Source organism: Salvelinus fontinalis, chromosome 28 (genome assembly GCF_029448725.1).
Source record: "Salvelinus fontinalis isolate EN_2023a chromosome 28, ASM2944872v1, whole genome shotgun sequence".
In the NCBI taxonomy this organism is placed as follows: domain Eukaryota; kingdom Metazoa; phylum Chordata; class Actinopteri; order Salmoniformes; family Salmonidae; genus Salvelinus; species Salvelinus fontinalis.
In genome coordinates this window covers 27,674,642-27,700,703 of record NC_074692.1, presented here as the reverse complement: position 1 = coordinate 27,700,703, position 26,062 = coordinate 27,674,642, and the positions used below count along the sequence as shown (strand labels likewise).

The following is a 26,062-nucleotide window of genomic DNA, read 5'->3' as shown; positions in this document are numbered from 1 at the left end:
GTATTTTAAAATAGTGAAGTCTACTTGAATATGTTACACATAATAGGCCACGAATGTGATACTTACATGTGTGCAATAGAGATAATAGGCCAACTGTTAAATCATTATATCATCTGACCCTTTGACAGTTCCATATGTGATTCTGTAAATGATAAATAGGATAATAGAATCGCTCGCTCTGGCTTATATTGAAGATGTAGCAGGTGTCTTGACAAGTAGAAAGCTGTTGATGGGGATGATTGTACATTTTCTTCATAGGGTTCCCTTGAATGGAATGTCTGACTTTTTGCAGTCGCCAACTAGCCTTTGATCCACTCTTCTGTACACTGGATCTTATATGAGCCCGCTTCGCATAGCAATATTTACAGGCTTTTTATCTGCAAAGCACAAATAATGTAAGCAAGCAACATTAGTTTCTAAATAAAGAAAATATTATCATTGCCAAGGAGCAGCAATTATTAGGAGTCAGAACAATAGAGCCAAGAAATACCATGACAACATAAATGGCTCAACATAATTTATTTTTGTTTTATGTTAAAATGTACAGAGTTCTTTGAAAGTACTTGCTAAGAAAGAAAAAACTAATAAATGGAAATACATACAGGGACTAAGTAGAGAGATCGAGGCAGCCGGGCGCTATCAACCTTCACAAGGCACCCAGCCAGCCCCATTCCTCTTTATATCTTGCGCTCTCTCTTAGCTTACAACGCACCATGTACAATTACAAAGGATACAAAAAGGGAAGCGATATAAACAGACAAATATACTGAGCTCATTTTTACATGCCTCTTAAATGTAAAGAAGTCGTCCTATTCACACACAAATAATCCAAACAAAAGAACAGCTAAGTGACCTTTAGATATTTGTTTTTTCCTTTTGTTTTAAAATAGCATTAATATACTACACAAAGATAGAAAACTCTAGAGATGAGTGGAATGGAGAGGTTAAAGGCATCTTAAATTCACTAAAAGTGAGTGGTATTTTTTTTTTTTTTTTTTTTAATTTCTTTATAATATTACCTCAAGAGTCAAGCTAAAAAATATGTCGTTTTTGTTCCTGACACAGAAGTGAAAAAAATGACAGTACCAATATCAACGTCAGAATTTCTTTATATTATAGAAAAAACATTCTCTACAATAGGTTCTAAAGTCAAAAAGAGTCAGCTTGTGTCATAAAAGAAAGCTGCCCAGTCTGATAAAATTCAGAGAAAATAAAACGAACAAACGAAAAACAATAATACACACAAATAATATATGAAACGTCAGGTCTGTAAGAAAAGTATCCTCATTTTGACCTTGAATACTGGAACACTGAGACAACTGGGTAAATTTTTAACCCACCCTCCCCATCCTAACACGGTAACCATCCAGATGTTTGCGTGTGTGGTGGGCGTACACAATGCACAGTATTTGGCATTGGCCACCTCTCTAGATGCTGATGGTCCATAGAGCTCAGACATCTCTACTAGTCAATGGAAGTGCATGGTAGACTTGCACAGATTAACTGGTTAACAGAAAACACCCTTCAGAGAGGATGCCTGTCACTAACACTTAACGAAGCAGCTCAGCTGATGTTCCTTAAAGCAGTGAGTTTGACCTCAAATCTCTGTGTATTTATTTATTCCATGGAAGGTTAACTGCATGGGGCTGACAGATGTACACCATCAATGGGGTAAAAAGGCCTAATAGCCTTCTGTGGAGTGTGATGAAAAACGTGTGAATGCTGCAATGGGAGACTGGTGGACTGTGCTGTGAATCAACAGGAAATACCAGAACATTTACATCTAATCATTTCAGAACAAACAGCTACAGCATCCTGTTGGTGATGCTGAGAACACTACTGGTTTATTTATTTATGGACAGACTAATGGACCGTGACCCCTCATCTCTCCTCCATCACTGTATTCCTCTGTTTTGCCCTGATACACACCGTCCTACCTGGAAGACCCTCCACACTTGTTACTCTGTTGTTCTCCAATGAGGCCCCACTTCTACTCATATCTGAGACAAATGCCACGGCTCACAGAAGCAATGGAGACGCGCGTGTGTGTGTGTGAGAATGTGTCGGAGCTAGAGGGTGAACCACCATTCCAGTATGCCACGATCAAAGCATAGACAGGTTGGACTGCACACAAGTTCTTTTCAACAGCTGTCAAAATGAAAACAAAAGTATTCAAAATAATAATAAAATAAAAAAAAACAAGTCCATCTACAATTATAATCATAGTCTCTTTTTTAAAGGTAAGGCTTCCTATTTCAATTAAAAGATTGTGTGCATGGTTTCATATATTTAGTTAACCACTTTTTTTTTTCCTTTCTCAGTTTTGACAATGTAAGGTCCTCCAAAGTCCATCTTCCTCTTCCACCTCCTCCACTCTCTGCCAGGTAAACAGTGGAGAGGAACTCTTCCGTTAGCGTAGAAACTGTGCCAGAGGAGCATGTCGCTTAGGTCTGACTAGACTAGAGCAGTCTGCCATACAGTACCAGGGGACCATTTAGCCGTGATGTATCGCCCCAGCTCTGCCAGCTCACTCCCTACACAGCCAGCTTGGGGGGGGGGGGGGAAATGTGTCCAACTGAATGGAACAAAATGACAACATACAAAACAGAAAAACATAGTCCTCCCTCTCTCTTTGCGCTCGCTCGCTCGGGCTTTGGAGAGGGTGGATACAACAGTAAGTCATTCAGTAAAGAGAGGCAGAGTCCCTCCCTCCATCAGCGAGTGTCAGGTCAGGTTGGAGAGTGTTCCTCCCATCTGTCTCTAGAGCTGCGGTGTTGTTCTTCGGTGCTCTGCTCATCTGCTCATGTAAGGCGACTGTTTGGGGACGCCGGCGTAGCTGTGGTGGGTGGGGCCCGTGTACATCATGTTGCCGTGGTGATTGGGCTGCATAGGCTGCTGTGGGTACCCCTGTCCCCCCATCATGCCCATCTGCATCTGCATGGGGTACTGGGTGGGCTGGTTCATGTAAGGGGGGTTCCCATGGTAACCGCTGTTCATCATGGGCTGTGGCATGCGGTAGCCTGCCGACATGGCGTTCAGCTGGTTCATGTTCATGGTGTTGTAACCGGCCGGTGTGGGCATGAGGTTGGGCATCATGCCACGCTGCACGGCCAGGGTACGAGGCGAGCCCTGCATGGCCACGGCCCCAGAGCTGCGTCCGTACAGTTGCTGCTGGTGCGGGGAGGGAGCGGGGGCCAGCTGGGCCTTGGAGCGGATGGAGATGTGGCCCTTCACCGTGGCCATTTGGCCCTGCAGCCGCTGGGTGTGGGGCGGGGGAGGCAGGCCGATGTTGCTGGAGGGCATGTTGCACTGCAGCTGCAGGGAGCCCAGGTTCATGGAGCCAGAGCTCAGTTGGGGAGGGGGGGTCATGGTGGCCTGGCCCTGGGCTAAGGGAGGGAGTGGGGAGGGGGAGAGCTGGGCCAGCCCGGGGTTAGACAGAGAAACACTGGTGGCGTAAGATGTGACAGAGGCCGAGTGAGAGTAGGGCATGGCGTGGGGGTCCATGATGGTGTTGGTGAGCTGCTGCAGCTTAGCCAGGCTGAAAGTGGCCGAGGGCTGCGGGTAACCCCCTGCACCAAAGTCCTGGCCCATCCGCTCGTACAGGCTGCGCCCCCCTCCCTGGGAGGCACTCTCAGGGATCTCCATGATCATAGGTGTGGAGCCAAAGCCGTTCCCCATACTGCACTGGGACAGAGGTTGCTGCTGCTGGGGCGGGTGGGGGGTTGGAGGGGCCGAGGGCGGGGGGTGGGGAGCCTGCTGCTGCTGCTGAGGGGGCTGATGCTGCACCTTTTTCTGGGACTGCTGGCTGGCGCTGGGCAGCCTCTCGATCACACAGCTCTGAGGGGACTTGATGCCTTGGTGGGTGTTGGCAGATGGGGGACGGGGTGGCGGCGGGGGCACGCTGTTGTTGCCACCATTGTTGCCTCCCGGCCCATTATTGGGCCCTGGTCCAGTTTGTTGGATGAGACTGCAGCTGCCCATGGCAAGCTGTGATATCACTGCGCCGCTGGAAGACGTGAGACAGGGCGCCGGGACAAAGGAGCAGCTGCTGCCCTGTGAGGAGGGTGTGACCGAGCTGGAGGAAGAGGAGGAGCCCGTCGACGACGAGGAAGAGGCAGCCACAGCCGCATGGTTACTGCCGTTGTTCCCTCCCCCGTTGCCCCCGCCGCCCATGGTGGAGTCGTAGCTGCTGGGATTGTCGTAGTTCTCTGTGGTGCTCTCGATGCTGCCCAGGTCACTGAAGCCACTGTCCACCACCTGCTGGGAGTGGTCAGACACCGACGGAACGTCCATCATGGGACTGGTCTCCATGTTCTGTTGGGATGGGGCCGACAAGGAACTGGGGTGCTCAGGAGTGATCTGGGTGTACCCTCCTCCTCCCGTTGCCCCTGTTCCCCCAGTAGGGCCTGGTGTGCCCCCTCTTTGCTGCCCCAGCCCAGATTCCATCATGCCTGCTGGGCTGTTGATGGAGCGGACTGACTGGCTAGGTAAGGGGGGCATGGGGGGGTTAGTGTGGGGCAGGGGGCTGCTGTGCTGGGAGGTTCCACACTCCTCCACCAGGGCCAGGTGGGTAGTCTCCTCCTCGGCCTCCCCGGCGTGGCTGTAGCTCTGCAGGGTGCGGCAGGCAGCCAGCGTCTCTTCACAGTCCTGGTAGGCTCCGTGGGAGACCCCGTGGCTCTCTGGCTCCTCGTCCTGGGCCTCTCCCTGGGTTAGAGACTGGACCGCCTGCACCGTCTCCAGGTCCAGCTCGTTGCTGTGGTGGTGCTGACCATGGTGGGACCCGTGGTGGTGGCTCAGCTCCTCCTTGAAGGAGTCGGGGTGCTGGTGAGGGTGTGGGTGCTGGGGCTCCATCAGCAGCGTGACGGTCTTGTCCTCGGGGTGCAGCTGCTGCAGCTCCAGGGGCTCAGAGGGGACTGAGATGGCTGTCACCGTCTCCACCGCCGCGGCAGCTGCTGCTGACTCCTCTGCCTCCCGCCGCCTTCTCTCGTCCTGTGCCGCGTCCAGAGGCCGGCACTTCACCTCCTGCAGCTCCTCCGCCTCTTCGTCCTCCTCTTCGTCCTCCTCCTGCTTGCTGACGTAGGAGTCTCTGGCCTGCACACTGCCCTGCATGTCTAAAAAACCTTCCCCACCCTGGGGTTCTTCTTTGACGGGGGGAGAGCAGGCGGGGGAGGTAGGTTCTTCCTCATCATCTTCATCCTCTTCCTCAGAGTCCTGGCTCTTCCGCTTTTTGCTGTTGCTCTTGTCCTCCAGGTGTCCGTCTCCTTCATCGTCTGCATCGTGGTCGTCGCTGCGTCTGCTGCCTGAGCCTGGCGTGGCCGCAGTCCTTCTGCTGCTGGTGCCCAGGGTGGCACACTCTTCATCCTCCCTCTCCTCGTCTTCCTCATCCCTGTCAGCCATGACTCTGTCCGTGTCTGGTCTACTGGGCTGGGGAGCCCTGGGGCCTCCGGTAGAGGACGGAGAGAGCAGGGAACGGGACGGTGGACGGCTGAGCTTGTCCTCTACCCAGCCCCTCGCTGTCTCCTCCTCCTCTTCTGGTTCTGAGACAGTGGGCTGCTTTGGGACAGGTTGTTGTCGCATGGCTGGGTTTTTGGGCGGTCTTCCCCGCCTCTTGGGTATTCTCTGCTCCACGGGCTTGGGGAGGTAGTCATCCTCTTCATCAGAGTCTTTGTGTTTGTCGTTGTCGGTAGCTGTGGCTCTTGAGGCCCTCTTGCATGCTCGGTCCTCTAGCTGCTGGAGGGGCTTGTCTAGCTGCTGCACCCCTCCCAGACCCAGCCTCTGTCTCTCTGCCTCCTGCCTCTCGGCCTCCTCCTGGGCCCGCTGTAGGTACCAGCTCCGGGGCTTGGGGCCCGGCTTCATCTTGATCTTGGGGTGTGGAGGGTCCCCTGAGTTGGTCAGGCTGGTGTCCCCTGCATTCGGCTTTGCCCCGCTGCCAGGGAGTATGCCCGGCCGTTTCTTCCAGTGCAGGGGCTTACGGGGCTTGCCCTTGGGCCAGCCTTTCTTCTTCTTGACGGGGGCCTCTGGGTTGGCCGCCGGGGTCTCTGCTGAGACAGTAGGCTCTGGTTTCCGTAGGAAGGATGCTGGCTTCAGAACAGGAGTGGGTTCTGTACAAGAACAGAGAACGGGAGAGAAATCCATTGTTACACATGCATATCTACTCAAGCAAGTATTGTATATCAATGCCTAACATACAGCTCTGCTCCAACATGTACTATACACCAACACATTGGTATATAAATAACTGCTCTGTTAGCCCTAAGGACTCCTGTGGCCTCACCATCCTCCTCTGACTCTGTGAGGTCGGCTTGTTGGGCTCTCTTGGGCGGTGTCTCTGTGTGTCGTAGGGCGGAGCGGGCCGGGGGGTAACACCTCAGGGGGTGTCCCAGGGGGCTCTCCTCCTCCAGCCGGGGCATGGGCCTCTCAGAGTCAGAGTCTACGAAGGGCTCGTCCAGCACCTCGGTGGTTTCAGAGATGGTCTCTGTCACCACGCTGCTGTGGGCGTGGCTGCGCTGACGCATGCGCCTCTTCCTCAACGGCTTCTGTGGAGACATGGGAACAGCTATTGAAATATAATACAGAATTTTTTTTGCAAACAAGCAGTAAGTAGGAACAAATAATCTTGCAAATGTTTCTTTAGTGCGAACCTCTATCTCATCATTTCAAGTGACCTGTATCAAGAAGAACTTTATTCTTTCCATTCACCTTGCATTTGAGCCCCAGGGTGGGCTTTGTGAGGATGGGTGGGGAGTGAGTTCCCCTCTCCTCGTCATCATCATCTTCATCCTCCTCCTCCTCTTCCTCGCTGCTTTCACTGAAGCAGCTCCGTCTGACTGGAGGCGGGTCGCTGAGCCTGGGCCCCAGGGGCAGCTGGGGCAAGGTTTCTCCGGGACCTTCACTCAGCCTGCGCTTGGAGCCCTTCTTCTTCCTGGGAGGGCGCCCTCTGCTGCGTGGGGGAGGGACAGCAGGGTGCCTGCCAAGCATCTCTAAGGGCCTGAAGGTACCTGTAGAATCAGCCAGCTGTCTGTCTAAAGAGAACAGGGAGAGTGGGCTGCTGCCAGAGGTGGGGCTGATTTTAGTGCCCTCAGCCCTGTCCTCCTCCTCATCGAAATCCTGCACCTCCAACCGTATCTTTGGAGGTCGTCCCGGTCCCGGCCTCCTCTCAGTCCGTGGCCCGTCCTTCACCTTGCCCCAGGGCCAGTTCTTGGGTGGGCGGCCCCTGCCCCTGCGCTCTCCGTTGGCGGGGGGAGGGGACCGGTGGTCGGGGACGGGCAGGGGACAGCGGACTGGGGAGGAGGCCAGAGAGCTTTGGCTGGTGGGGAACCCCGGGAAGCACTTTATCATCATCTCCTCATCCTCCTCCTCCTCCTCTTCTCCTCGGACGAGCCAGGAGAGTGGAGACACTTTGTGGCTAGGCTTGATCTGTAAAATAATAACTACATTTACTTCTAATCCATTCAAGTCATTGTTGTAATGTCATTAATCTGATATAAAAAAATATACTGAAGCATCATTGTCTGCACCTCCTTGCAGGTATCCTCTCCTTCCTCCTCCTCCTCCTCTGAAACCACAGTGTTGGTGACGATGACGGGGGTCCAGCGGAGACAGTCCGGGTCCACCTCTAGCAGCCGGGGCCTGGCGGTGAGACAAGCCATGTGGCTGGACACCAGCTTCTCCTTACGCACCAGGACTAGCCTACAGGGGGACAGAGACAGTTTGGTTATCTCTACAGGGAGGGAAGAACTACTCTGAACAAATGACGGATGCCAAACAGACGCGTTCTATGCTGTAGAATCGTCTCGCCAGCTTTCAATGGGCTTGTAGTTTAGCATGTTGTTGCTAATTTCTGCATCGTTGAATTTGTGTTGTCATCATGATTATGCCTCTGAGTGTGTCTGTGAGAGAGTTTCTCACCGCTCCCCTCTCTGCTCCAGCATGTTGAGGTGGTGCAGCGTGGCGGTGATGTCCTGGGGGCAGATGCCAGTGATCTTGCTGAGGCGTCGGATGGTGAGCTGGCGGTCGCGGACCTCATGGAGACACTCCAGCACGACGCTGCGCCAGTAGGCCATGTAGGACAGACGACCCAGGTCTGACAGGGGCTTCTCTGGGGAGCCGGGCTGGCCCTCCTGCTTGGACAGCAGGTAGCCTGGAAGGGAAGGGTGCGGGGTGAGAACAAGATCAATGTTAAAATCGGTAGGCTATACAAGGTCAATTGACATTGTTGTATACAATTCAGTCTATGACTGTTGGTGTATACAATTCAGTCTATGGCTGTTGGTGTATACAATTCAGTCTATGGCTGTTGGTGTATACAATTCAGTCTATGGCTGTTGGTGTATACAATTCAGTCTATGGCTGTTGGTGTATACAATTCAGTCTATGGCTGTTGGTGTATACAATTCAGTCTATGACTGTGTATTATAAATAAATGCTACTATTTCTACCACAACATGATAGTGGTTCAGTTTTACTCAAAACAACCACCTTCTAAATCATCCCATTCCAAACAGCTAAGCGGAGTAGGAAGGGGCCAATGAGGTTTCCCTTATTCAACTCAACAAGGAATCGGACTGGACATTATTCATTACAGCCACTTTGAATCAGATCCCAACGTGTTGCTAGTTCAATTCAATGGGATTGACTGCTATTCTGATGGCATTGACCCAAAACTCTACAGCAGCTCAGAGCAATTTGCACTGCATCAAAGATGACTGGGAAGAGGAGCTGTAGCTGAGCCTGGGCGGAGCTCCTTACTGAAGTCGATGAGGAAGCGACCGTAGCCTTTGCGCTGGTACTGGGGAAGAATCATGATGCAGGACACGTTGTACTTCTGTTGACAATGCTTCTCCTGGAGGGGGAAAGAGAGCGTGAGAGAGAGATTCCAATGAGGGGGGAAAAGGCATGGTAATGTACTCTGAGAAAGACTGTGCTAGCACCATAGAGGTCTGTGTGTGTGTGTGTGTGTGTGTGTGTGTGTGTGTGTGTGTGTGTGTGTGTGTGTGTGTGTGTGTGTGTGTGTGTGTGTGTGTGTGTGTGTGTGTGTGTGTGTGTGTGTGTGTGTGTGTGTGTGTGTGTGTGTGTAAAGATCATTGCAGTGTTTTGGCAGCTATTCTGTATGTTAATAAGAGCACCTGCATCCGTACAGACAGTAAGCGGTGAGACAGAGCATCAAAGCAGCAGAGGTTTCTCTACATACTGAGGTATTTCACTAGAACAGAATGAAGGTGCATCCAGACACTGATCTAAAGACCACTTTGTGCAAATCCACTAATGGTTAAGGTTAGGATTTGGGGAGGGTAAGCTGATCCTAGATCTGTCCCTAAAAGTAACTTTAGGGTTTAACCGGTTGTGATTATTTATGGATGTGTTTATTTGGATTATTTGGTGGTTAGACGTACCTTAGAAAAGTAGCCCACCAGGTGGCAGCCCTTGCTGTCATTCTGTGTGAGAACGTAGAAGAGGAAGGGTTCCACGTCGTAGTACAGTGTCTTGTGATCCAGGAACAGCTTGGCCAACAGACACAGGTTCTGACAGTAGATTGTGCTCACATTCCCATCCACCTGACAAAACAAAACAAACACACCATGAATAAATTAAATGAATGAAAACCTGTATTGCCAGAAAGGAATCTGATTTGCATGACATGAGCAGAGAGCAACCACCAAGCTGCCGAGGCAAACGTGCACATAAATATAACAAATACAAGTTTTACACATGAGTTTGACTACAATGATCCAAGTTCAAAAGGACAGTCTTGACTGCACCATTCAGCCCGTTTCCGAACCTTAAAATGAGTAACTATGAGACAGACACACGTGGGATATGGGAGGAGGGGACTAGTCTCAGACAATAATGCCAATGATGTGAGCCATGGCATCTCTGGTGTCCCTGGCTGGGAAAGAGAGAGGAGGAGAGAGGGGCTCCCTGGCACATAGCCTAACATCCCAGCTATTCTACTCTGCTGCTGAGTGAGGATGAGTCAGGAGGGAACGAGTCAGGACGGGACGGGCTGCAGAGGCAATGAAACAAGAGCTGCAGACGCCATCCTACCAGACAGACGGACTGCCCCTCAATTAGGCTGCGTTTACACAGGCAGCCCAATTCTGATCTATTTTCACTAATTGGTATTTTGACCAATCACATCAGATGTTTTTACATCAGCTCTTTTTCAGTGCCGATCTGATTGGTCAAAAGTCAAATTTGTGAAAAAAAGATCACAATTGGGCTGCCGCAGTATGTAGCGTTCTCAATTCTCAACCTTCAGTCCACAGAGAGTCTTTGTGACACTGAGCACGGGATGTGGCAGGAGCGGTCTGGCTTGTGGCAGGGTGGTGGCCTCCATCTGCTTCTCTCTCAGTCTGTCTCACCTCGAACACGGAGACACCATCCTTCCTGTAGATCTCATTGGCTGGAGGGTGGAACCAGGCACACTTCCTCGTGTGCTGGAAGAGGATGCTGCGACTCTTCACGTAACGCAGGCAGAACTCACACAGGTAGAGCTTAGGCAGTCTGGGACAGGAGATGGAGGGAAATTGATGAGGACCAGACAAGAGCAAAACTGACTTTAAGTCATTAACATCAATTATACGAACAGAAACTAACAGTGGACTGACTCAGAGTGGAGCATGTGAAATGTTTGTGCTCGTTTACCTGCTGTACTCTTGCGGATACGGAGAGGAGTACCAAGTCTGGATCTCAAACTTGCCAAACTCGATGACAGATGGGCAACGCATTTGGGGATCTGGAGGGCCGGTCACCCCCACTTTCTGCATAGGCAAGAGAAAGAGAGAAAACGAGAGCAGAGAAGGGGGGTTCAGGTTTGGAACTCCAGTATCAAGTGAAGGCCAGGTTTTCCAACAGGGGATTAAGAAAAGAACATGGATCAGACCAAGATTACACACCAGGGATTACTGGGCCTCTGACTGCCCCCTGCCTAACCCAGCACGGTATGCCCGACACACACACTAGGGCCTGGCACGCACCGGCACTCAAACACACAGTGACAGAAAGACATATACACACGCCAAGGCACACCCACACAGGCACAGTAAACCAAACAGGCACACCCACTCCGGCTCCTGTGCAGCTGGCACCCTGACGCCTGCTTACATAATTATTATTAGCTCTCTGGTCTGTCTTGAGTGGAAACTCCTAAGCATCTGCCACTGGGTTCTGCTGACACGCGCTGGTAACCACACGCTGCCAAAAAAAAAAAAAAAACACACACACACCTAGGGCCAGTCACCCCTGCCTACAGAGTCAGGTCTGCGTTGAATCTTTTTCACTGACTGCTGTGAGAGAGGATCCACTTTCAGAGGAAGACAATCAGTTTCACAATGTGTCTAGTCTACAGTGTAATTGTAAACAAACCACAACAGGAAACCATAAATTATAAAATACAAAGTTGAAATAACGCTGAGCTTGCACCTACTTTTCACCAGCCTTTCCTATTCTCCTACTGACCAAAACAAGAATCAAACCCTGCGTTGGGACAGAGCGTTTCTCCTGTGATGTACGGCAGTGATCTGAAGCTCTGATCTGTCTGTGCCAGTGAGGGATCACACCGACAGATCTGCTCTGCCCTGACAATGCACTGAACCACAGTACCACCTCTCTCACACACACACACAAAAACACTTTCTTTGTCTCCGTCTTTGTGGTTACCTGTAGCGCCAGCTCCTGGATGTGTCTGAAGAGTTCCACGTCTTTCTCTGTCAGGTTCTCGTGTCCTGGTAGCTTGTCCTCATCCTCACGCCAGTCACTACTGTCCTGATTGTCTGTGAAGTACAAAGAGGGGGACAGTAAGTCAGTGGGACACTTACAGAAAGTGGACAGTATATTCATGTTTTACGGTTCTGACTGACACACAAAGGGCTAGAACTGACAACTGTGTGGACACTGGGCCAGTTCTCAAAAACCAACAACCACTTTGCAGGTGTTGGGTCTGTCTGAAGGACATAGTATGAAGTGCAGCTTTTGACTGATACAAATACAGCCACTACAACCCCTCATTCACCCTCAATATTCAATGCATTATTCAGCATACCCTCCTCACCTGTCCTGTCGTCCCCCTCTTCCTTGCGTATGGCCTTCTTGCGGATGCGGTATTGCTGGGAGTAGTCCACCTCGTGCTGGGCCTTGCGTCCATCGGGCGAGGGAGTGAAGAACTTTGTGAGGGCGTCAATCAGGCCCTTGGTCTTCTTGTTGAAGCGAAGGCCTCCCTGCTCCGACGAGTCCTCTCGTAGGGAGAACAGCAGCCGGTCGTCGCCAGGATAACCCTCGCAGGACGAGCTGGACGACGAGTGCGGGGAGGAGGAGCCCTGCGAGCGACGGCCCCCCTTCCGCCTGCCACGCCCACCCGGCCCTCGCAGCTTCTTGAATGGCCTGCAATGGGAGACAGGACTATTCAGACACCCACCAGCTAATAGCAACACCCTATATAGACTAAGGCCTGGTCATTTGGAATACATTTACATAGCAACAAGAGCAACAGAAGACAGACAAAATGTTTTGGTTGTGTTTCCAATGATCAAGTAATGTCAACAAAAGAGCACAGCTAGGTTCCCCACTCCCACATTAAACAACTCCATTTGGTTGATCAGCGAGTGTCATATAGCTAGAGTCCAGGCTCCAAAGAAGCTTCATTTATGGCATGAAACTCAGCTCTTAGACTAATAGGCAGTCATTAAAAACAGTCTGACTGGCCAGTGAAACTCTAGTGGGGCTGATCTGAAGCGACCCGCTGTGTTTTACAGGTCTAGCACCGTGTCGTACTGCTAGCTCCCAGACGGTGCTGCTCTCTCCATGTCGTTACCAACCTGTTCTTGGGTCGTCCCAGTGGTGCGTTGTAGCGCCGTTTGATTTGTGCTGCCTTTTCATGCAAGAGCTTTCTTCCCTTTTTCCTGGGCTGACAGATCTGACAGATCCACATGCCTGGTGGAAGAGCAAAACAGATCAGAAGAGATCCGACCAGAAGAGATCCGATCAGAAGAGATCAGGAGTGTATTAGCTTAGCTGGCCTGGCATAAAACCGCTTCTTCGGTACTACCATCATACACTGACATGCACTACACAGTACCACCAGCATTAAAACCACAATAAAGGTCCATGTCATTACACTGGTGGAAAGATGTACCGTCTTGGTTTCCTTCTGAGCTTTGTCATTTGTTCCCAATTATCTCATGACCATAGTCATTTAGATGTACAGTGGATCCATTTACTGCACAGAGGTAGGAATTTCCATGGACAGCGCATGTTTAAGTGGATTTTATTAGGTACATTAGGAGGGTCAGGGGTAGGAGAGGGAGAGAGGAGGAGAAGAAGTAGTGGAGAGGGGGGTTACCTTTTGGCATCCGCATCAGTGGGGGGTCACAGCACTCCATGTGGAACCCCCGGTCACAGGAGTCACAGAACAACATGTTCTCCTAAACGCACACACGCACAGTAAACATTTGGTCACTCGCTGCCGTCATGTTTAAATAGTTGACATTTCCACCATTTGCACATTTCCCTCCAACCAGAACTGTACTTGACAGGTCTGAGGAGAGAGAGAACCATCTGCAGCAGCTGTCTAAAATAGTTCTCAGTTTGTTGCAAAACAACAGATCTGATTCCTACGTATTGTGCTGAAGTACAGGCAGGCACACTGGCTGACACAGAGACACACGGACACAAACACTCACTGCGTTTTTGCCTTGATCTTGACAGTTGCTGCAGGTCTTGCATTCGATGCACTGCCACCACAGAGCTTTGACTCGCACAGTGAGCTCTGGTGAGAACTTTAGACAAGACGGGTGGCCTAGGGGACACAGATCAACAGAGCCACACACTCACTATCCTGACAACCACAGGACACCACCACCTCACAATAGAAAAAAATGACACTCAAAAGGCCCTATAGAGCCAAAATCAACCATGACAACAAACTACCAAATTCAGACATCTACGAGAACCAACCTGTCAAATTATAACTTTAGTTAAAACTAAGACAAATCCAATAGAACAAGGTGCAGGCAGAAGTAGCAGGCAGTGCTGCCTTGATGTCTCAGCGTATAGAAACCGTGCTGCCACAATGCAACTCACCGCTATTGCCACAGTCTGCACAGGAGATTAGCTCCTCTGGCTTCTTGTCTCGGTTCGACTCCGTAGTGCCAAGGCAGAAGCTGCAGATAGGGATGGGCTCTGCCACAGGCTGAGAGATGAAGAGAGAAAGAGCGAGGGGGGGCAGAGGGGGAGAGAGACACACACACACAGAGGGAGAGTCACTTATTAACAGTTCCATTGTACCAGACAGAGGGGTAAAACAACAGCGCATCGTTGTGTCCACATTCAGATCACTGTCAATGAGCCTGCTGTGAGAAGGTTTGAACCAGCCACAGAGACAGCAGTTAAAGTTCAATCAGACAGGAAATGAATACAGTTAATTTGTCAGTGAGATTAAGTGAATGGCAGAGGCAGCAGACTCTTCCCTGGTGAGGATGTTGTGATCTAACAGATGACCATTAAAGGCTATGACGATGATGATGATGATAATGAAAGCCTGCCTATACTACAGAAGATCAAGGCCCATATTATTCACAAAGTGTCTCAGAGTAAGAGTGAGGATCTAGGATGAGTTTTGCCTTTTCGATTATAATGAACGGACACGGGGGACGTGATCTTAGATCAGCAGTCCAACTCCAACATATGGGCCCAGAGATAATAGTTTCTACAGTACACAGAGGAACTGGTTCTGCTCCTAACTGACTGCTTAATCAGACCTGATCTGATACTAGAACATGTCGCATGACCTGAATGAACCGTCCCTCCCTTGACTCGGCTTGAACGGCTGCACAACTTCCCATTTCATTTCCAGAGCAGCGCTGTGCAGTGTGAGTAGGGCCGGGATACCTGTTAGTATCGTGGCAAGGAAACAAAACAACAAGCGGATTCAACTTCTTTAGGAGAACAGCCCTAATGTTGGAAACATTTATTTATTTTCCAAGCTATAGCACACAATATTTTATATACAGCAGGTTTTTAAAATGACAAAAGAGTTACATCTGCTTATTGATTTCATTTTTTGCCTTGGAAAAAATATAGTGATCCTGGTATTGTCCCAGCCTTAAGTCTTAGGCCACTAAAGGCCATGTTCTGTTTTGATGCTTATACTGTAGCACACCATCTGACATGTGTGTCTGGGATGCCATAAATCATTCAGCATGAGAAGAGGAGAGCCACCCAGGACCCTTTCTCAGAGACACACACCAACAAACGCATCCTCACACAGTCATATCAGACACAGGGCAGCTACACAGAGTGAGTCACACACACAATTGTCTTCCCTGCACACACAGGGGGGATAGAAACAGGAGGAGGGATGGGATGGTTCTCCTTCAATGTCCCTGGAGCCTTGGAGCCCAGGGGAGTAGTCAGTGGTGGAGGGAGGCTGATGACTAAAGCCCAGGGGGCTGGGAGGTAGGAAGCCTGGACTGGGGTCAGGCTATAGAGCTGGCGCAAAGGGCTGGATGCTGGGGCGGGGGAGGCTTTCTGTAAGCCGGGCCCAAAAAATAAATACAATTGTTGCCAGCCAAAACGTCTGCAAAAAAAAAAATTCCATCACAAAATAATGCATTTCAATCATTGATGGAAGAAGTCAAATGTGCTCCAACTTAAATATATTTCATACACTAATAAATCTTTAAGCTATTTGGAAATTAGTGTGTTAGTGTGTTTTAATCAAGCTAAAAGACTGGGCAAAATTGGTGAAGATTGTGTTGATTATCCCCATTTCCAGTGTGCCCGACGAGAGGGAATTCTTTCTCCAAAACAGATTAGAAGATGGTCTCAAGATCGCACCTTCTTGAGGACAAAGTAACGAGGCTGATGCACATCTCAAGCCACTCTAAGGAGTTGGACATTTTTGACTTCCCAACAGCAGCGGCTCACTTTGAGCAGGTCAAGGTCCGCCGCAAACTCAAGTAAATTAGAGGCATATTATTGTGTTGGTCAGGCCCGGTCCTAGAAGTTCCACTGCCGCCCTAAGCAAGATCAACATATGCCGTCCGTGTCATGTATAGATAGTATAAAGATTTGGAATGGACAGACTCGAGTAGAGTAATAATGTGGATCATGCGCAATTGGTGCATTTCAGTTGAGCTTATTCAGTAGCACTTGGAAACAACACAACGTTGAAAACTATTCACGTCGGAGTTACAATGCTGCAATCACTAGGCAGCCAACTGCCTATAGTAGGAAACAGAGTTATCAATAAGCCATGTATATCACACGACGAGTCATGACCCCACGAAAGTTCAAATGACAATAAACAGAACATTTATTAACATCATCCAGTAGAACTGTAAAAAGTGCTTTCATGAATGCGTGGCACAGGCCTCGTTTCACAGGACCGTTGGAAAAAGAAGATTTCTCTCAATGAACCAGCCTTAACAAATAGTTTATTTACATATTGAATTTGATTGTCCAACATCAGTTTATTCATTTCTTCATTTTGTGGCCGCCTAGAGCAGCCTCTTTCCGCTGCTGTGATGCTGAATCGCAGCGGGAATGGGAAGTGGGACGGGACGGCCCGGCTCTGGTGTTCCTAGACAGCCATGTTGTTATTAGGCCTAATTAAAATGTTCATGCCTAGGCTAAATTAAATTAGAGCGGCCTCAATTATATTTGAAAACATTGGTGTTTTCTTAATTAAACTGTTCATACTTTTTATAGATCAGGTCGTTAGAAAATGATACTATAAAAAAATGTATATTTTGAAGTTGTGTTTTATTACTGTGTAGGCAACTTGTTCTGGGCTAAATGTTTCTTTCTGCTTTTAAATGATATTAATGTATGATTTATAGGAGGAATGAAGACTTCAGTAAAACCTGTCATGTTGGTATAAGAACATCATTCTACTGTATTACAACTTTCTATTCTTTTAAGATGAACTACAATAATGGAAATGTCATTTTGAGCACCGTGGGTGGACGCCCTAATACATATGGATGTCCGGTAAATTTCTCAAATGTCGCCAAATTTTCCAAGCGGAAACCATGGTGGGTAGGATAAGGCTGGGGGCAGGGGCAAAGACATTCCTGGCTGACTGCACATAGCTCCACGCAGGGATGGAAAAGCAGGTCCAAGCAGGGGAGAGGAGAAAAGACAGTCCGAAGAGCTTGATTTATTGGGTTCATTTCCCTCTGACTCAGGCTCCCGCTTGCATGCAGTGACACCTCACATTGAGAAGAGAGAGAGAAAGCAAGAAAGAGCTAGGAGAGAGAAAAAAAATGTAGAAAAGAGAAAGGAGGGAAAATATGGCAGCAGTCCTTTGTGCAGTCTCCCAGAGACCAACACCTCAATCATTCCTGCCAGTTAACCCCTTTGCTCCCAGTGGAGGTTGGCCAGTGGAGGTTTTTCTCTCCACGCTCGAGCAGCTAGCGCATGCAGAGCACAGCCATCGGGTTTCATACATACACATTAGTGTGGGGTTTCATTGGTGATATGACTCAATTACTGACACTAAAGAAATAAATCGTTTTCCAAGACAATATGTGTGGGACAAATGGTGTACATTTCCCTGAAATTCCTCACGGAGGCATGCTTTCTTTTTTAAAAGCCCCCCAAAAATGCTATGATCACATATACCAGATAGGTACAGTGAAATGTGTTGTTGTTACAGGGTTGTTTTTATAGTAGTACAGCACCCCTGGAGCAAATTAGGGTGAAGTGCCCTGCTCTAGGGAACGTACAGATTTTTCACCTTGTCGGCTCGGGTATTCGACCCAACGATCTTCCGCTTACTGGCACATTGCTCTAACTGCTAGGCTACCTACAGCCCTAACCTTCTGTAAGGTTAGTAATATATTTCCCTCAAGAGATAGTCTTCTACTTTATTAGCCATAAACTTACAGACGACTGGTGAGTCAGTCACATGGTTGGCAGACGGTGACATTATAGTCCAGAATTCCCACAACTGTGTTGTTGACCTGTATGCTACTATGTACACACTAAATAAGAGATGATTTCAGCAGGCAGGAAACGTTAGTCAAAACACAGACACGCCTATAACTCATCTCACCATGTCAACGCAACAGCAGAGTAATCTCTACATGCTTGAACAACTACAGACAGTCTGGATAAGCATCCTTCAGGTTAGAGTGAGGGCTCAAGCCCTTTATACCCAGACAGGTAGAAGTAACCCTAACCCTAACCTGTCCTGACATCGAGCCCTCTGTCTTACTAAGGCCAACACTTGAGCAAAAACAGAGCCTAGTTAATAAGGATTTATAGTATAGGCCTAGATTTTCCACGTTAGATGTCCCATTACGAAAGATACACTGGCTCATGCTACGGTAGCAGATGTCCATGGTGTACAACAGTGGATCTCAACTGGTTTTGCCTCAGGACTCAAATTGAACCAAGTTGTCTCAGTCGCAATCCAATATTCACATTGCGATTTTTTAGGTTGGCAAAATGCAATCTGGAGAACAGTTACTTTTCAAAAATGTGTTTTACTGTTTAATGCTGTATTGATAGTAAATGTACCAATTATATAACAAGGGAACAATAGTCCCACCTTTTTCACTGTCAATAATTTCACTTTACTCATATTCTTAATGCAGAAGGTTAAGCTCACTGGTTTGAGACCACAAAAATCAACCCAATCCTCTAAATAGTGCTGCTAATAACTCTATATTGAAGATAGTGCGATTGAAGAAAAATTGCTTAACTCCATTAAATATTTAAAAAAATTGATGAATTATCATTGCTACACACCTTCTACCTGGTTTTAGTCGTTTATAAGATACATCGCGACCCATTCAAAATGTCCTGCGATCTAAATGTAGGTCGCGACCCACCAGTTGAGAATCGCTGGTGTACAATACCCTAGCTGAGAGATGCACTGTGAGAGCGGCCTGGTTTCTCCTTGTCCATTTGCATTGGGTGTAATAGAGAAGGAACAAGTGAAAGGGAGAGGACAAAGGAGGAGATAATGAGAGAGAGAAGAATGAAGAGAGGACGAAAGGATAAGGATGTAGGGAGGGAGGAAATAGGATGAGAGAGAGAGAGGGAGAGAGAGAATATGCCCTGTTGTCCTTGTCTCATCTCAAGTCAAGGTTCTCATTAACATGTGAAACCTATTTCACCATCCAACCACCAGGCAGCGCTGAGCTGCCCCTCCTCCCGTCCCCAATACAGACTCAGCCCCCTCACCACAACCTCATTGATCACCGTTACAGGCCAGTCGCTCCGCAGCACACGCTCGGCCACTCGCACACTCTCGTCACGAGGAACACACACATGAAACACACAACCTCCAGGCATAGCAGGAATATGGAGTGGGAGTGGATGACTTAACATAGCTAGCTATACATCTTCCGCTGGCTCAAATGGTTGAGTGGAGAATGGTGTTAGGAACACCCAAGTAGTGTGTTTGACTCCTGCATGGGCCAATGGACCACATATCCTGAATCACTGTGTTACTGGCTGAAAGTCTATTTGGATAATAGCATTAACTAAATGACCTTATTACACGCGTTGGGATTTTGGTTCAAATAGATGTGCTTCCTGCCGGTCTAGCTGTTAGAAGCAGTGAAGCACCATACAGTAGGGAGGTTAACGAGGTATAAGGCTAAATCAGTAATCACTGTATCAAAAAGGTAAGAGTTGGCCGTGTGTGTGCCAGCTAAAGACTTCCCAGATGGAGAACACATTGGCCGTATTTGCTGGGTTATAGTTCTACATAGCCCCGCAGTCATTCTACGCCAACAAGCACTCATCACTCTCTCCTGCCGTAGCCACTTTAACCCCAGTCAGCCTGATAATGGTACTCCACCAGACTACTGCCCAGATGCTGTCTGTGTCTGGGTGTGACTCATACACCTCTGGTGTCACTACGGCAAGTGGGAACACCTGGCCAGTGAAATATGAGCTCTGAAATATGAGCTCTGTTCATTAGTGAAACACCAACACTAACAACCTGCTCATAATACATCCCTATTTAAAGGCCAAGCATAGGCCAAATACATCCATAACCCAAGAGAAGTATAGGTCAATGGACATGGCCTTTGAGCACAGAGTAGAAGCAAATTCAAATGATGTCTCCTATCTAAGGACTCCAGGTAATGCATTGGGTTAAATGTAAACAATAGCTGCCTCCAAAGCAAATCAACCTGCACTTTCCCCAGACTCCACACTTCGCCATAATATGGTTTAGTCTACTAACAAATAAATCAGCCCTGTATTGTCCATCAATACTTTCCTAAACCCTACTTGATCCATTGGCTTAGCAGACTGCTAACAAATATCTGCTCTCTCTATACACAGAAACAGTGCAGCGGTGGGGGAGACCGCACTGGCGATGCAGCGGTGGTGGAGACCGCACTGGCGATGCAGCGGTGGAGACCGCACTGGCGATGCAGCGGTGGGGGAGACTGCACTGGCGATGCAGCGGTGGAGACCGCACTGGCGATGCAGCGGTGGGGGAGACTGCACTGGCGATGCAGCGGTGGGGGAGACTGCACTGGCGATGCAGCGGTGGGGGAGACTGCACTGGCGATGCAGCGGTGGGGGAGACTGCACTGGCGATGCAGCGGTGGTGGAGACTGCACTGAAAATGCAGCGGTGGAGACTGCACTGGCGATGCAGCGGTGGGTACCGCACTGGCGATGCAGCGGTGGTGGAGACCGCACTGAAAATGCAGCGGTGGTGGAGACCGCACTGAAAATGCAGCGGTGGAGACCGCACTGGCGATGCAGCGGTGGAGACCGCACTGGCGATGCAGCGGTGGGGGAGACTGCAGTGAAAATGCAGTGGTGGAGACCGCACTGGCGATGCAGCGGTGGGGGAGACTGCAGTGAAAATGCAGCGGTGGGGGGGGAGACCACACTGGCGATGCAGCGGTGGGAGGGGGGGGAGGAGACCGCACTGGCGATGCAGCGGTGGGGGAGACCGCACTGGCGATGCAGCGGTGGGGGAGACCGCAGTGAAAATGCAGCGGTGGTGGAGACCGCACTGGCGATGCAGCGGTGGTGGAGACCGCACTGGCGATGCAGCGGTGGGGGAGACCGCACTGGCGATGCGGCGGTGGGGGAGACCGCAGTGAAAATGCAGCGGTGGTGGAGACCGCAGTGAAAATGCAGCGGTGGTGGAGACCGCACTGGCGATGCGGCGGTGGGGGAGACCGCACTGGCGATGCGGCGGTGGGGGAGACCGCACTGGCGATGCGGCGGTGGGGGAGACCGCACTGGCGATGCGGCGGTGGGGGAGACCGCACTGGCGATGCAGCGGTGGGGGAGACCGCACTGGCGATGCGGCGGTGGGGGAGACCGCACTGGCGATGCGGCGGTGGGGGAGACCGCACTGGCGATGCGGCGGTGGGGGAGACCGCACTGGCGATGCGGCGGTGGGGGAGACCGCACTGGCGATGCAGCGGTGGGGGAGACCGCACTGGCGATGCAGCGGTGGTGGAGACCGCACTGGCGATGCAGCGGTGGGGGAGACCGCACTGGCGATGCAGCGGTGGGGGAGACCGCACTGGCGATGCAGCGGTGGGGGAGACCGCACTGGCGATGCAGCGGTGGGGGAGACCGCACTGGCGATGCAGCGGTGGGGGAGACCGCACTGGCGATGCAGCGGTGGGGGAGACCGCACTGGCGATGCAGCGGTGGGGGAGACCGCACTGGCGATGCAGCGGTGGGGGAGACCGCACTGGCGATGCAGCGGTGGGGGAGACCGCACTGGCGATGCAGCGGTGGGGGAGACCGCACTGGCGATGCAGCGGTGGGGGAGACCGCACTGGCGATGCAGCGGTGGGGGAGACCGCACTGGCGATGCAGCGGTGGGGGAGACCGCACTGGCGATGCAGCGGTGGGGGAGACCGCACTGGCGATGCAGCGGTGGGGGAGACCGCACTGGCGATGCAGCGGTGGGGGAGACCGCACTGGCGATGCAGCGGTGGGGGAGACCGCACTGGCGATGCAGCGGTGGGGGAGACCGCACTGGCGATGCAGCGGTGGGGGAGACCGCACTGGCGATGCAGCGGTGGGGGAGACCGCACTGGCGATGCAGCGGTGGGGGAGACCGCACTGGCGATGCAGCGGTGGGGGAGACCGCACTGGCGATGCAGCGGTGGGGGAGACCGCACTGGCGATGCAGCGGTGGGGGAGACCGCACTGGCGATGCAGCGGTGGTGGAGACCGCACTGGCGATGCAGCGGCGGGGGAGACTGCAGTGAAAATGCAGCGGCGGGGGAGACCGCACTGGCGATGCAGCGGCGGGGGAGACTGCAGTGAAAATGCAGCGGTGGTGGAGACTTCAGTGAAAATGCAGCGGTGGTGGAGACCGCACTGACCCAAGGCACATAATCATTGTTTACTGGTATGTTGTATTTATGTCCTGTGTTGCGCAAAGCCTTTACTTAGCAGATAAAAACAGTAGAGGGTTGTAATGTTAGCTAAAAGGGGGAGCTAATATCCATGTGAGACGTTTCAGTAATTAGCCTACACAGGGAGAGCGGTACATACGTATGCCATTACGGTTTGAAAGTGACTGAGATAAAAACACAATCAGGCTCCAATTAGGCCTACAACTCATTCATAGGCAGACCACCAACCTGCTAGCACACTCAACAGAATGAATCAGGTCAGTGAGAACACTACACGGTCACCCCAATCCAATCAGTTGCTTATATTTTCACATGTCCCTCCCCTGACACAGCAACATCAGTGAGGAGAACTCTGCTTCACCCGGGTCCAGCTGCTGTGAAAAGGGCAAGCACAGGGCCACGATTGCTCTTCACCTCACCTCACCTCCCTTCCTGACACCTTAACAATTCCCATCCTATCCCCGTCCCATAGTCTCCTAATGGCCCACTAGGCTCATAACTACAGCTGGCTCTGGGTGGCTCATCTCAGGAAAAGCAATGAGTTTTGCTATCTATACATCTGTGACCCTTGACTGACTCCACACCCCCCTTGCCTCCCCCAATATGGCCCGGTAGTGACCCCCTATTAGGGGGAGAGAGTGGGTCTGCAATAATGTTTGAATGGAGCTGTGTGACACAGTCATTCGGTGTTGAGTACACAAATCTCCCCTGCCATGGGGTCAAAGCCGGTGCTTATCCATTTGTTTTGCTTTTTTCCCCTCCCATTTCTCCCCTCACCCACCGCTCCCTTTCTAAATTACAACCACTAGCAATCATGAAGGCAATATGGCACTGATGAGCCTTCGCCTGAGTGAGAGAGCGAGAAGAGGGAAGCGTGAGTGTCACACCCCACCAGTCGCACGCACGCACGCACGCACGCACGCACGCACACACAAACACACACAAACACACACAAACACACACAAACACACACACAAACACACACACAAACACACAGTGGGATAAGCTAGAGGACATGAGGCTGACAGAGGCTCTATGGCAGAGACATGGTGAGGCAGCTACTTTAATACTGCAAATAGCAGCATAAGAGGAACAGAGCTGTCTGGTCTGGAGGTTGCCTGAATGCCAAAGAGAAAGATTCAAATCACTCCCAGCCAGCAAGGAAGCTGCTTTAGTAGCAGTACATCCAGAGTTCACCATGCAACGGCTCCAAACAACAAATGAACACCACTACGAACGAGCCTGTTTACTCAACTAAGTCAAAGACGGATCACTATCTTAAAAGGATAATCCACCCCAAAGCACTAATTCCTATGAATAACAGTGTTAAATAATACTAATTAGGGCTGGGAATTTCCAGGGACCTCACGATACGATATTATCACAATACTTAGGTGCCGATACAATACGTATTGCGATTCTCACCATTCTATATGTATTGCGCTTCCGATACTGTGATTTTATTGAGATTCGATGTTCCAAACATATTGCTCACCATATGTTTGCTGCAGAAGGCCAAGAATGCCATGAGAAAATCAGTTTTGATCAGTCATGGAAATAAAAGTGCTGGGCCGAGTTAAAGTTGGCTGTCAGAAGTATTACAATGTAAATGTTCTTTTAATCCATCTGTCTGCATATTTCAAGACATGGCATATGAGGGTGCAGTGAGACACTTTTCTTGTTAACACAATGGAAAGTTTAAATGCTTTATTATCTAAATGTTGAAAGTGCGTGGACAATGGAGAGGAACAAAATGGTGCAGTTTGAGGCCATGTGGCGCAGGGTGATGCAGGCACTGGAGATGGGGGTGTGAGCATGTGGGTCTGGGCAGGTGTGATGTAGCGGATGTTTGTGTGATGTCTTTTGTACAGTGCATTCAGAAAGTATTCAGACCCCTTCCCTTTGTCCACATTTTTGCTACTTTACAGCCTTATTCTAAAGTGTTATATTTTTTTATCCTCAATCTACACACAATACCCCATGATGACAAAGCAAAAACAGGTTCAGAAATGTTTGCAAATTTATGGAGAAAAAACCCCCAGAAACAACTTATTTACATAAGCATTCAGACCCTTTGCTATGAGACTCTAAATTGAGGTCAGGTGCATCCTGTTTCCATTGTTCATCCCTGAGATGTTTCTACAACTTGATTGGATTCCACCGGTGTTCAACTCAATTGATTGGACATGATTTGGAAAGGCACACCTGTCGATATAAGGTCCCACAGTTGACAGTGCATGTCAGAGCAAAAACCAATCCCATGAAGTCGAAGGAATTGTCCGTAGAGCTCAGAGACAGGATTGTGTCGAGGCACAGATCTGGGGACTGGTACCATTGAAGGTCTCCAAGAACACAGTGGCCTCCATCATTCTTAAAAACTGAAGAAGTTTGGAACCACCAAGACTCTTGCTAGAGCTGGCCGTCCGGGCCAAACTGAGCAATTCGGGGAGAAGGGCCTTAGTCATGGAGATGACCAAGAACACGATGGTCACTGACAGAGCTCCAGAGTTCCTCTGTGGAGAAAGGAGAACCTTCCAGAAGGACAACCATCTTTGCAGCACTCCACCAATCAGGGCTTTATGGTAAAGTGGCCAGATGGTAGCCACTCCTCAGTAAAAGGCACATGACAGCCAGCTTGGAGTTTGCCAAAAAGGCACTTAAAGGACTCTGACCATGACAAACAAAATTATCTGGTCTGATGAAACCAAGATTGAACTCTTTGGCCTGAATGCCAAGCGTCATATCTGGAGGAAACCTGGCACCATCCCTACAGTGAAGCATGGTGGCGGCAGCATCATGCTGTGGGGATGTTTTTCAGCAGCAGGGACTGGGAGACTAGTCAAGATCGAAGGAAAGATGAACAGAGCAGCGATATCCTTGATGAACGAAGTACAAAGAGATGCTTGATGAAAACCTGCTCCAAAGCACTCAGGACCTCAGACTGAGGGAAGGTTCACCTTCCAACAGGACAACTACCCTAAGCACACAGCCAAGACAATGCAGGAGTAGCTTCGGGACAAGTTTTCTGAATGTCCTTCAAAGTACTGAGTAAAGGGTCTGAATACTTATCACATTTACATACGTTTTCTATTTTGAATAAATGTGCAAAGAATTTTTTTTTTTTTAATAACTGTTTTAGTTTTATCATTATGGGGTATTGTGTATAGATTGATGGGGGGGGGGGAAAAGGTAAATCCATTTTAGAATAAGGCTGTAACGTAACCAAATGTGGAAAAAGTCAAGGGGTCTGGATAATTTCTGAATGCACCGTGTATGTGTATGTTTTGTATTGTTAATTATATTTTATAATCTTACAAAAAAAAGGAAATGAAAGTGTTGAAAACAAATTGGCTCCGTATTTAACCTGGAGAACAAGCTACGAAGGAAAAATACTGGTGTTTTGGTGCAAGTACAGCCAACTAGTGCAATAATGTTGCATATTGTCAAAATGATACGATAGAGCGTCAAAAATAATATCCTGATTTGTAACTGTATCAATCCCCCCCATCTCTAACACTACTACGTGAAAACAATATGTTTGGTGAACAAATGTTTCATTTTGTCATTAGAACAAGATTGGTAGGAACATGTTGGTTGAAGCTCTAGTGGACTACAAAACCCATAATGCAAAGGTAGCTACCAACTAACGTAGCTACACACAATAATACAAGTCAATATCAGCATGTGAAGTACAGTAGCTAG

The 26,062-nt window shown here is 49.7% G+C and overlaps 1 protein-coding gene across 2 annotated transcripts in view; it reads right to left on the bottom strand.

Annotated features, from left to right (window-relative positions):
- Window positions 1-502: 502 nt before the first annotated feature.
- The window catches only part of kat6a (K(lysine) acetyltransferase 6A), a 36,880-nt gene continuing 11,320 nt past the window's right edge, over window positions 503-26,062 (bottom strand). The window contains exons 3-17 of one of the 2 annotated variants that reach the window (XM_055887375.1): window positions 14,077-14,185; window positions 13,677-13,792; window positions 13,337-13,418; window positions 12,813-12,927; window positions 12,041-12,378; window positions 11,659-11,771; window positions 10,645-10,760; window positions 10,362-10,503; window positions 9,393-9,554; window positions 8,749-8,842; window positions 7,909-8,140; window positions 7,518-7,689; window positions 6,700-7,416; window positions 6,275-6,536; window positions 503-6,101 (exon numbers count right to left, since the gene is read on the bottom strand). In XM_055887375.1, coding sequence (XP_055743350.1) covers window positions 2,794-6,101; window positions 6,275-6,536; window positions 6,700-7,416; window positions 7,518-7,689; window positions 7,909-8,140; window positions 8,749-8,842; window positions 9,393-9,554; window positions 10,362-10,503; window positions 10,645-10,760; window positions 11,659-11,771; window positions 12,041-12,378; window positions 12,813-12,927; window positions 13,337-13,418; window positions 13,677-13,792; window positions 14,077-14,185 — 6,078 coding nt within the window. In that variant the 3' untranslated portion in view covers window positions 503-2,793. The remainder of the gene's footprint in view (window positions 6,102-6,274; window positions 6,537-6,699; window positions 7,417-7,517; window positions 7,690-7,908; window positions 8,141-8,748; window positions 8,843-9,392; window positions 9,555-10,361; window positions 10,504-10,644; window positions 10,761-11,658; window positions 11,772-12,040; window positions 12,379-12,812; window positions 12,928-13,336; window positions 13,419-13,676; window positions 13,793-14,076; window positions 14,186-26,062) is intronic. The other variant, XM_055887376.1, reaches the window with a different exon arrangement.